The sequence below is a fragment of the Periophthalmus magnuspinnatus genome, chromosome 6 (assembly GCF_009829125.3).
Source record: "Periophthalmus magnuspinnatus isolate fPerMag1 chromosome 6, fPerMag1.2.pri, whole genome shotgun sequence".
Classification (NCBI taxonomy): domain Eukaryota; kingdom Metazoa; phylum Chordata; class Actinopteri; order Gobiiformes; family Gobiidae; genus Periophthalmus; species Periophthalmus magnuspinnatus.
In genome coordinates, this window is record NC_047131.1 from 3,409,200 (window position 1) to 3,421,482 (window position 12,283).

Here is a 12,283-nt window from a genome sequence, read left to right on the forward strand (position 1 = left end):
AACACTGAGCTCCCCAGACACAGAAGGGCCACAGTCATGTGCTGTCGCAATGGAAACTCTAATAAGCACTGCACAATGTTATGGCTCAAAACACAGGCAGAGTAAAGAAGAGGCAATCATCGAATACAGATAAAGTCAACAAAGGCAAGCAGCTGGGATGGGAGGTGCAGAGGTGGGAAGGAGCCTACTCGATTAGGCCACATGTAATCAAGTACAGGGCTGCAACCATTATTTTAGTCATCATCAAAGTCTGACATTGTTTTGGATAGTCACCTGGTCCATATTTCATACATCGAGTCTTTAAATATATTATCAACCAAATAAAAGCTGAAATCTGGAGACTGGAGGCTGAAAAATGCCAGTGTCTTTGTTTTTGTCATGTGTTTTAGAGTCTGCGTAGTCCAGATAACTATACTATTATCCACATGACTATGATTAGTGTTTTACAGGCAATTAGTCACGATTTGTTGATTGATTATTGCCCTAATAATTTTTATCTGATGCAGCTTATTAAACTGTTAACAAATAGTTTGGAGTAGTTTTCAGATATATATCAGAGTGACCAGTACTCTTAAACAGTCAACAGTACTTTTACACAGTGAACAGTACTCTTACATGAATAAAAGTTGTGGTACATTAATTTCATTTTCATTTATCTTTATTTATACAGACAGAGCTGAATGAGAGAAGCAGACTCTCATTTTCATAAGAGGCGAAGGTGCAAAATAAACACCAGCAACAGTTTTAATCACAGTCATTTCCACAGCTCACAGAGAAAGAGATTCAAAACATTTAAGCTTTGAGCAGGAGAAGGTCCACAAACAGGTGAAGGCCCACAGACAAGAGAAGGTCCACAAACAAGAGAAGGTCCACAGACAGGTGAAGGTCCAAAGAAAGAAGGACTACAAACAGAAGGTCCAGAAACAAGAGAAGGTCCACAGACAGGTGAAGGTCCAAAGACAGAAGGACCACAGACAAGAGAAGGTCCACAAACAAGAGAAGGTCCACAGACAGGTGAAGGTCCACAGACAGAAGGACCACAGACAAGAGAAGGACCACAGACAGGAGAAGGTCCACAGACAAGAGAAGGACCACAGACAAGAGAAGGTCCACAGACAGGAGAAGGTCCACAGACAAGAGAAGGTCCACAGACAAGAGAAGGTCCATAGCCAAAAGGACCACAGACAAGAGAAGGTGCACAGACAGGTGAAGGTCCACAGACAGAAGGACCACAGACAAGAGAAGGTCCACAGACACGTGAAGGCCCACAGACAAGAGAAGGTCCACAAACAAGAGAAGGTCCACAGACAGGTGAAGGTCCACAGACAGAAGGACCACAGACAAGAGAAGGTGCACAGACAGGTGAAGGTCCACAGACAGAAGGACCACAGACAAGAGAAGGTGCACAGACAGGTGAAGGTCCACAGACAGGAGAAGGTCCACAGACAAGAGAAGGTCCACAGACAGGAGAAGGTCCACAGACAGAAGGACCACAGACAGAAGGACCACAGACAGGAGAAGGTTCACAGACAGGTGAAAGTGCACAGACACGTGAAGGCCAACAGACAGGAGAAGGTCCACAGACAGGAGAAGGTCCACAGACAGGAGAAGGTTCACAGACAGGTGAAAGTGCACAGACACGTGAAGGCCAACAGACAGGAGAAGGTCCACAGACAGGAGAAGGTCCACAGACAGAAGGACCACAGACAGAAGGTGCACAGACAGAAGGTCCACAGACAGGTGAAAGTGCACTGACAGGAGAAGGTCCACAGACAGAAGAAGGTCCACAGACAGGAGAAGGTCCACAGACAGGAGAAGGTCCACAGACAGAAGGTCCACAGACAGGAGAAGGTCAGCAGACAGGAGAAGGTCCACAGACAAGAGAAGGTGCACAGACAGGAGAAGGTTCACAGACAGGTGAAAGTGCACAGACACGTGAAGGTCCACAGACAGGAGAAGGTCCACAGACAGAAGGTCCACAGACAAGAGAAGGTCCACAGACAGAAGGTCCACAGACAGGAGAAAGTGCACAGAAAGGTGAAAGTGCACTGACAGGAGAAGGTCCACAGACAGAAGAAGGTCCACAGACTTTAATCTCATTTTGATGATATTAGGCACATTCATACATAAAATTCCCAGTTCCTTCCTTGTCTTAAAGTTTTGAGCATCAAATAGGCCTAACTCTTTAGGGATACATGACTGGGATCGATTTGACATCTGGGAATTGGGACTGTTAGTAATATCATTATTACAAGTTACACAATATCTAATAATGTCTTACATGTCTACGAGATTCTACCTGAAATCTAACGAGGGAATAGTTGTATGAGGCAGCAGAAGAAGTTGGACCCTTTAACTCAGCAGCGTCATGACAACCCCATGTGTCATGTCATGGGCAGAGGCTGGGTGACGCCACGCCAGCAGGAGCTCATTTTACACCGGAAACAGCTACAACACATGTAATTTATTCATCTTGGCCATGGACATGGAATTAGATTTTCCTACTGTCACCACTGAGTTCAGGAGGCTCTGGGTTTGAGTCAGGAGATGTGGCTCTGTAGCTCTGTCATCCTCACTTCCAGGAGCAGACAGGTGTCACAGTGCGTCAAGCCGACACCATAACACAAGGGCCCCGACAAGAGCCCACGGCACCGAGATGACTTAAGACAGGTCGACACAGGCTCCACACTCTGCCAGGAGATAGGTGTTTGACACGTAAAGTACAAATCCTGTCTTAATATTGCAGTACCATCATCGTGTAGGGATATTTTCACCAGCTCTATATTTATCGAGCTTGTAACTTCGACTGCCACTGATTGAGGGATTTGTCAGTAAAACCGTCCTGTAGTGGAAGCGTAAGTGATAAATCTGCTCCAACTGTGAGTACATGGTGAAAACTGTAACATTTATTTGTTTTTCTGCCTTCAAGACACTCAAAGAAGTTTATATTTTATACATGCACGATGGAGGCAAGGCGGATTAAGTGTCTTGCCAAAGGACGCAATGGCAGTATTCATTTGTGTCACCTTTTTAAGCCTGTAGCGGGACTAAAACTGCCAACCTTGGGATCAGAGGACAAACACTCTACTGACGTAATACAAGTTTTGACAATATTAAATGAACTGAACGTTTGTGTTTGTTGCATCATTCTTTCAGATCACATTTAGGGTTTTTTTTTTTTTTATCCATCCTTAAAAATACTAGTTAATGTTTAATCCTTTCAATTACATTCACTTTAAATAATAAATCAGATCTGTCCAGACACTAAGCTCTAACTTGAGTAATACTTGAGTAGTACACAGGAATTATGAGAGTGTATTATGATGAAATATCACTCTGGGCTTTTAATCACATTATAGTTTTGAACCTTCATTAGTTTTAAGAGGGTTTTTTTTTTTTCATGAGAGTTTCATTTGAGGCTTGGGTGCTCTGAAAATATTTGCCCCGTCTCCTCCCTCAACTCTGTACTTTTCTGTGATGATGCATTCATGTGAGTTCATGGAAAAAATAATAAAAATCATAATCATTTTGTTTATAGTAGGGGTGTTAAACTCATTTTCACTGAGGATCACATCAACAAAATGGTTGCTCTCAAAGGGTCAGATAAGTAACTGTAAGATAAACGTCACTATGTTTTAATCTTGTTAATTAACAGTTTCTATATTTAGTACTTATTTAAGTTACAAATATTGCATATGGATTTGCATAGTCATAAAAAAATGGCTGTTTAACTGTGTATCTCCTGATAAACTGATATTTTAAGACAGTCATACCTTTTAATTTACTCTGTTGCTGGCCACATAAAATGAAGTGGCGGGCCGAATTTGGCCCACGGACCTTGAGTTTGACACATGTGGTTTATAGTATAATCAACTTTCTTACTTTCAACAAGTAAAATATGTTTTATTTTATCCAGCGTGTCCTCACTGGTTTTAAATTTCATATTTTTGTAACAATAACTGTAAATCTCATGTTATTTGTTTATTGCTAAAATCTTATGAATTGCACAGCTTAACCCAAGGAGCGGCATTTTTTATTTTATTTATTTTCCCCAAGAGCCCTTTTTGAATCCGGACATGTGGCGGACAGCTAGAAACAAATGTGCATAAGTAAATGTATGATATAGTAATATACAGGTCACAAAATGCCCAGGTCTGCTCTAAAGTCGATCTCACAAGTCTGCACAACACTAATGTCTGTCTGGTGTTTGAAATGTGAGGTCACAAAATAAAGTGTTAAACTGTGAGCACATGACTGTATACATGTGTGAGGAGGCTCAGCCCTGGCACAGGTCAGGGGCAGTGCTGATGTGGAGCTGCTCCACTGGGGCTGGACTCTGCACTGCAAAAATATACCACACTCCCAAAGTCATAATGTTATAGTCTATAGAACCTTTCACTTCAGAAGAAAGCTTGTTTTGTCAAAAACTATATTAACATATACTATATTACAAAACTATATTATTAGGTCCACTGAATTATGTTCAGCACATTTCTTTATCATAAAATGTCTCAGTTCTATAAAGTTTATTATTCTGGCATTCACCTTTAACAATAAACACTTAAAATGTGATGTCAAATGTAAATGGGTCTTAAAATGTGATCTTTATAGAGGCCACATGCCTTGATTTGGTTCAGCTGATCATAAGACATTTTTGCTTTAACTTAATCCACTGTTTGCTCATTTTTGCTTTATAAGGAAAATGACCTGTTCGAGTTTTGTGAATGGTCATATTAATGTTAATGTGTTCTGGCATGAACACAGTGTCTAGTCAGAGTCGTTTCTCTTTTGCTCTGTTTCTGAGGTGGGAGTGATTTTTTGCAGTGCGTCGCTTCACGCAGGGCGCGTGAAACCTGACTCGGCTTTAAAAGGCTCTGACTGTGGTCGCACTGAACACAACGACCACTGTCTGCGCGAGCTCTAGGTCCTGCTGACCACTCACGGCCCGCGCGCACAGGCTGTGCCATGCACGCAGCGGAGCGCGCGCTGCTGCTGGGCGCGGGGAACCTCTCTTACGCGCTCACTCCTGACCTGACCATGGACAACAGTAGCGGGAGCACCAACGGCTCGGACCCGTTCGCGCGCAACGAAGAGGTGGCCAAGATCGAGATCCTGGTGCTGTGCGTCACGTTCGTGGTGGCTGTGGCCGGGAACGTGAGCGTGCTGCTGGCCATGCGCCACACCAAAAAGAAGATGTCCCGCATGCACCTGTTCATCCGACACCTGAGCCTCGCGGACCTCGTGGTGGCCTTCTTCCAGGTGTTGCCGCAGCTGTGCTGGAAGGTCACGTTCCGCTTCTCGGGTCCAGACGCTCTGTGCCGCATCGTGAAGCACCTGCAGGTCATGGGCATGTTTGCCTCCACTTATATGATGGTCATGATGACCATGGACCGATACATCGCCATCTGCCACCCGCTCAAGACGCTGCAGCAGCCCACACAGCGCGCGTACATTATGATTGTATCCACGTGGGTGTGCAGTCTGGTGCTCAGCACTCCACAGTACTTTATTTTCTCTTTGAGTGAGATTCAAAACGGCTCGGAGGTGTACGACTGCTGGGCAAACTTCATCGAGCCGTGGGGGGCCAAAGCGTACATCACGTGGATAACCGTGGGCATTTTCCTCGTGCCCGTGGTCATCCTCATGATCTGCTACGGCTTCATCTGCCACAGCATCTGGAACAACATCAAATACAAGAAGCGCAAGAGCGTGTCTGGGGCCGCGGGTAAGAACGGGCTCATTGGTAAACACTCTGTGAGCAGCGTCACCACGATCTCCAGAGCCAAGCTGCGCACGGTCAAGATGACTTTTGTGATCGTCCTGGCCTATATCATCTGCTGGGCACCTTTCTTCACCGTGCAAATGTGGTCCGTTTGGGACAAGAACTTCCAGTGGGACGGTGAGTTTGGCCAATGAGTCTTCTAAACTTAAAGATTCCACATTTTAGTGCGCAATGAGGGAAAACATCCTGTGCGTAACGATCCAAGAGCGCACCACTTTTACGCATGAATGTTCTGAACAAAACAGGGAGAGCAGAATACTAATTACAGTGCATAAAATTACTGAAAACAAAGTAGATGAAAGAGGCATACTTTGACAGTGACTTTTAACTTTTAATTAAAGTCACGAGGGGCGGGTTAGAGAACATATATATGTATTATATTTTCTCATGTCAAAGTGGAGCCTGAGAGATGAAGTTACGAGGCTCCCGTTGCTTTTCTTATGGACTTCTCGTCTGCACAGTTTTTTCCTGCTGAGCTGAGGTGCTCCACAAACAGGCTGACCTCAACTTTACCATAAATCACCTACACGTTATTTATCTTACTGCGTTCTGAGCTCTCTTTTACTGATGTTAAGTCACATGAAATCATTATACAGAGCAGTGATTTTCAGAATCTGGTGTAGGTACCTGGGGCTGTTCTTGTACTTTACTGTACAGGGGTCTTCAAGAGTAGTTTATTTTACATGCTGATACCCAAAGCTTTGTCCTCCTGAATTAATTTACTACATGTTCTGGGTTGATATACGGTTTTGTCCTGAAAGAGATAGAAGTATTTGGTTTTGTAAAGTACTGATTTAGACATATCATAGTCTTGTATTGACTGATAAGTTGTGTCTATAGACCAGTTATGAAAGAAGTGCTCAATTTTGTAAAGTAAAAGTACAGATACCAGGGCCAATAAATACTCAAGTAAAAGTAAAAGCGTAACATTGAAAATCTACTTAGTTAAAAAATATTCAGGTACTCGTTTAAAAATGTCCTTAAAGAGCTTCAAATTTAATGAGTCTGAGGGTTTATTAATCAAAAATTAATAAACCCTCAGACGCTTCAGCAGGTCTCAAACAATAATAACAATACTTTTATTTTTCAGTCCTGTTCAAAAATGTACTGGAGTAGAAAGTACAGATACCTGCTCTCAAATGTAGTGAACTAAAAGTAAAAAGATACTTAAAATGTAGGTTTAAGTACAGTACTTTACTACTTTTACTTTGTTACATTCCACCCACTGCTATAGACCACACTTCGTTTAAAGTTATTCATGTTAAGTTAAAGGTGCAGTCTAACTTTCTCTGGCAGTAGATCCACCACCTGCTTGTCTCTATAGAGGTGTTATTGCTTTGCTTAAAATGTTTTACAATATGGCATTAAACTTATCTAAGTCTAATATTTTTATGCTACAGTCACATTTAATGCCATAATGTAGATAAAAAATATATATATTTCCATGGAGACAAGCAGGCGATATACCAGAAAAGTTATGCAACGAGTGTTTGAGTTTTATCCTGTTATATACACTTGTCCCAGGCCATATGGTCCTGGTTTGAGTCCAGTTTAGTCCTGTTGTAGACCTGGTTTAGTCCTCTTGTAGTCCTGGTTTGGTCTAGTCTATTTCCAGATTTAGTCTCATTTAAAAAATTGTAATAGTTATAAGAATTTTACTTATTCCAACCCAGTCTCAGGACTTTTTCCCTTTAAAAAGATGTATATTTAGTTAATGGTTGCCATGGAAACTGCCATCATTTATCATCATTTTCAAACTTATAGAAAGCTTCAGAACAACTTAACACGTACACACAGCATTTTGGCCTAATGACTGTTTTCCTGTTACTTTTCTTCTCACAGATTCTGAAAACACGGCCGTGACCCTGTCTGCACTGCTGGCCAGTCTCAACAGCTGCTGCAACCCCTGGATCTACATGATCTTCAGCGGACACCTCCTCCAGGACTTTTTGCACTGTTTTTCCTGTTGCCATAGATTCCGCTCGAACCTTAAGAAAGAGGATTCGGACAGCAGCCTCCGGAGGACCACTCTTCTCACCAAAATGACCAACCGTAGCCCCACCGCTAGCTCTGCGAACTGGCGCGAGTTGGACAATTCCCCCAAAATGTCCATTCAAGCAGATTAATGGAGCTCAACAGTCACATGCATTTCGAAGTCCGCTCTGGTTCCAGAAGTCTATTTTCCCTTAATTTTTTCCCATGGACTTTTGGAAAAAAAAAAAAATCAAATATTAGGGCGTCGCGGAGGCTAAGCAGTTATGTGGTAACTAATATCCATAAGGAAGTTGTTTTTTGCAAAGTCTATGGGAAAAAGTAATGGGAAATTTACTTCCAGAGACTATAGACTGTATATATATAAATGAACAGAGCTAAACCACTATCTGCTGGGTTCCAAATAGAAAGTGATCAAGGGCACACTTCCGGCTCAACTCCAATTCACTTTCTATTGAAAAATTATGGCCCCTCTCTCTGTAACTGCTGCTTTCAAACTCAGCATTTTGGTCTTAAAATTTCCATATTAACCCGCTCTACATGATCCTGGTGTTTTTATTTCACTATTTTGTCTGTAAATTAAGATCTGAACATTAATAACAGACAAATCCGGTGCCTTCTTTCTCCAAAGTCACTCATGGTAGTGTTAGCAACACGTTTGATTGACAAGGTGGCTAAACACCCGCTGCTAAACCAACGGTGTGTGCGGGAAGGGGCGTTACCTTCAACATCCTCGCTCTGGATTGGCTCTTTGGTTGCTATGATACTCACAGTTGGAATTCCAAACACGGAACTCAACTCCAAATTCCCCACCATAACTTCTCTAGCCTCGATGAGCTTCATTTGACTGGAGCTGAACTCTATCGGTGACGTCACACTCACTCAGTCCACTTCTTTATACAGTCTATGGTCCAGAACCAGGGGAGCGGCAGTCACTGTTGAGCTCCACACAGGCCTATGTTTACAAAGGTACTTATTCATACCTAAAGGGACTTGAGGGCATGTAAGATAAATTCGAGCTTGTGTCTTAAAGCTGTTTTTAAAGTGGTATTTCTCATTCCAAACCACATGGATAGTTATTCTGGGACCTCCAGGAATGGTTAAATACTTTTTATTATGTGAAGCTCCTTTTCCAGGAATACCCTTGCCCCGGCTGGATGTTTTAGCGCCACTGAACACCACATCCTTTCACTGTGTTTACAAAGATAAAGTTTGGTGCAGCCAGAAGGTAACAGCGCTCAAAATGACTCCTCCAGACCACACGTCTCTTAAGTAACACAATCGTCTCTTAGAAAAACAGTGCTGTGCAAAAGTTTGAGGATTTGTCAAAGTACTGCAGATGGATTTTGGTTAAAGCTGGAATATGTAACTTTTATGGTGGAGGGTTACGTCATCTTTTTTTCCATAGAGATTTTATTGCTGTTATTGCTTTGCTGTAATGGTTCACAGCATGTCATTACATTTTACAATTTCCATGGAGACAAGTGGCAGATATCACCGGGCCAGATTACAGGACAGGTCTGTGGAGAGGCAGTAAGAGTGAATGTTTTTGAGGGTATTCAAGGAAAACAACGCGTTTATAATCAACATTTCAGTTCTGAGTTTGCATAAGAGACACACAAGGGCCCAATCATGTAATAATCGATACATTTATTAAGTTAAAATACAAGCTTTACTCATTAAACGGCCCGTATTAAGGTATTTTCAGATTTTTTTAACGATGTTGTTTCCTCATCACAAACAGACCTGGAGTTGTGTTTTGTTTTGATATATTTTGATATATTCAACACATAAATCCTGCATATTTAGAGTGAATTCTACTCTCAACCTGAAAACACTCTGGTCCAGGAAGTGCTCCACTGTGTTTTTAAACTCCACACACCTTCACTAAAGTCATTTGTTTCATTTCAGCCCAGGAAATGCCCAATTATATCGAACAAAAAGAAAAAGGTGGCAGTTAACTTGAAAACTACCACTTCATGACATCACAAGGTGGAACAGAGCATTTTGAGCTTTGGAGATTTAGACAGACTAATAATAAAGTGTAACTCAAACATGTGTGAATGAAACAAAACACATCTCCAGGTCTGTTTTTCATGAGGTAACAGCAGTAGAACATGGCTCAGTGGTAGAGTTGCAGCACATGTGCCATTATAGTCCAATTTCCCAAATTTTGCTTATTGTACCATCCTGCTTTATATCCTATTTCTCAAAGTGTACAAAAATATCTTTAAAATTAGTAATGAGAGTGCACGAACCTAAGGCAACACTGTCTTCACCGTTGCAGGATAGGGGCAGTGCCATGGAGCTCTGTGCTCTTTAATGCTAGAGATTTTACACAATATTGTTGCAGTTTTGAAGTTTTTTATGTATTGATACCCCTTATTTGGTCATAACCTTGACTCTTGCACAGTATTGTAACTCTCAACCAATGTCACTTTGATGCAACATAAAAAATGAGCTTCGGGCATTCCTCAACCTTCGCCTTTGCAAACAATTTTAATTGGTTTAACACATTTTTAAAGTTTATTTTAAGTTACAATTAAGCAGCATCCATGTGGCAAGTGTGAAAGTGGCTTGTCTCCAAAAGCTATGTGTCGAATTCTGTTGATAGGAGCCATTTTGAGAACTTTTGACCATGCAAAAGGTGGACTATGTTGTTCAGAATAGCTAATTGCCAGGCCAACGGTCCAAATTTTTTCATTAATCTGAAACGCATGGATAAAACAGACCACGTTCAGAAGAGTCCCCGCCCCTCTCTCATAGTGGCCAGTGCATTCCTGTCACGAAACGTCACTTCCTTAATATCCCTGGCATCCTGGACCGTGGGGGGTGAGGTTTGGCTTTCAGTTAAACACCAGATGAAAAGTATTGTGTCAATTTGTGTGTGTGCGCAGTGTGTGACGCTGAAATACACATCCGCCAGTGGAACTATGTCTGAAGTAATGCCAAAGATGCCATTGTTTTGTGCTGTAAAGGTGTCAATACAGGATTCAGGCTGGTTCTCCGTCATTCAGGTCATGGTTTACAATAATACAGGCAGGAATCTGAAATCAAAACTTGAAAAAATTTCCTCTCTGCGTTGTATTTTATTTTGGCAGATGTGGCATGGTTATGTCACTTTGTACCACGTTGGTAAAGAGAGGTAAAGACGCATCCAAAATCCCAAAGTTTGCATTGCGATCACTCATTTAAATATGCACTATGAATTTTTTCGGCTGAAGATTGAAACCACCTGCTTGTCTCCATGGTGATGTTATTGCTTACCCTGGAAAGTTCCGCAATATGGTATTAAAATAACTATTCTACATTACAAGTGCTTTTATATTGCTCAAAAACAACACCTATACTGTGAGAGCAATAACACAATAACATCTCTATGGAGAATATCAACGTGGCAGACATTTCTCCATCAGAAAAGTTACGCAGTGCATCTTTATGTCACATGATGTAAAAGCTGTACGATTGTGGAGGTGTTGTTTAAAAAACCAGCATATGTGGATCCCATTAGTGTCTGAAATGTCTGATCCCGGCCCAGTATAATGAGGAGTGTTTCCTTTGACGTAATTTCGAAGTTTTAGAAGAAGAAGAAGACGCTCTGTTTTGTTTCACTGCTCCCAGGCTTGGAACTCAAAGCATGGGGTAGAAAGCAATGGGTTTTGTAATAATAATAATAAAAATAATCATAATAATAATAATATTGACCTTATAAAATGAATCCAAATCCAGTTTTTTCATGGCGCCTCTCCCCCGCTGTCGGCAAATCAGGTTCCTTTTAAAACCAGACTGCATTAGATCACTGTTGTAAGTTTTGTAAATACTTGTACATAAAAGTGTAAATAGAATTAATATATGTAAATGAAGATGTGTGTATCGTCCTCTGAAAGTGCTTTATGAAAATATATATCTGATATGAAAATGTCTTGGTGCTGTTTATTATTTTTTATTTATTGTTGACCAGAAGTGCAATGGGAATCCTCCTTCTTGTTTCTATGGAGATATGACATAAAACTTGTCTTTCTGTGTGGAAAGACGCACGTCACGCCACCAGGCTAAGTTACAGGTCAGATCTGTGGTGAGGAGAGCCTGCACACAGTAAGACCTCATGTTTTACCAATGCATTTCTTACTAATAAAAACATGTGAGACATTTGAGTAAATGCAAGGTAGAAATGTTATATCACATTGTGGAACATTCCAGGTTAAGCAATAACATCTCCATTGAGACAAGCACCCGAAAAGTTACATGGAGCACTTTTTCAACAGAACCAATAGTGAATCACAGTTGCGATTTTAGTCAAAATATTCAGAAAACAAATCAAATTTAAATCTGAAATACACAAAATATCAATAGATACTACCATTGCATCATTATTTTCACCTAACTTTGCTGCCAATAATAGTTGTGTGTTCAAATTGTGTTGTTTTTGCTCTAAATTGGACAATAGTTGAAGTCAAATCTCAGGCCAAAATAAGCCCCAAACTCTGCCAAACCGAATTGTGCAACATG

General features: G+C 41.3%; 1 protein-coding gene across 1 annotated transcript; it reads left to right on the forward strand.

Moving 5' to 3' along the window:
* The first annotated feature begins 4,899 nt into the window (after window positions 1-4,899).
* On the forward strand, window positions 4,900-7,946 carry avpr1aa (arginine vasopressin receptor 1Aa). The gene is made up of 2 exons (XM_033968600.2): window positions 4,900-5,899; window positions 7,625-7,946. The coding sequence occupies exons 1-2, from the start codon at window positions 4,966-4,968 to the stop codon at window positions 7,906-7,908; spliced, it is 1,218 nt and encodes a 405-aa protein (XP_033824491.1). The 5' UTR covers window positions 4,900-4,965; the 3' UTR covers window positions 7,909-7,946.
* Window positions 7,947-12,283: the final 4,337 nt, after the last annotated feature.

Coding starts and splice junctions, on each gene's coding strand:
- avpr1aa (XM_033968600.2), top strand. CDS start 4,966: ATGCACGCAGCGGAGCGCGCGCTGCTGCTGGGCGCGGGGAACCTCTCT. Junction 5,900..7,624: donor CAAGAACTTCCAGTGGGACG/GTGAGTTTGGCC, acceptor TTCTTCTCACAG/ATTCTGAAAACACGGCCGTG.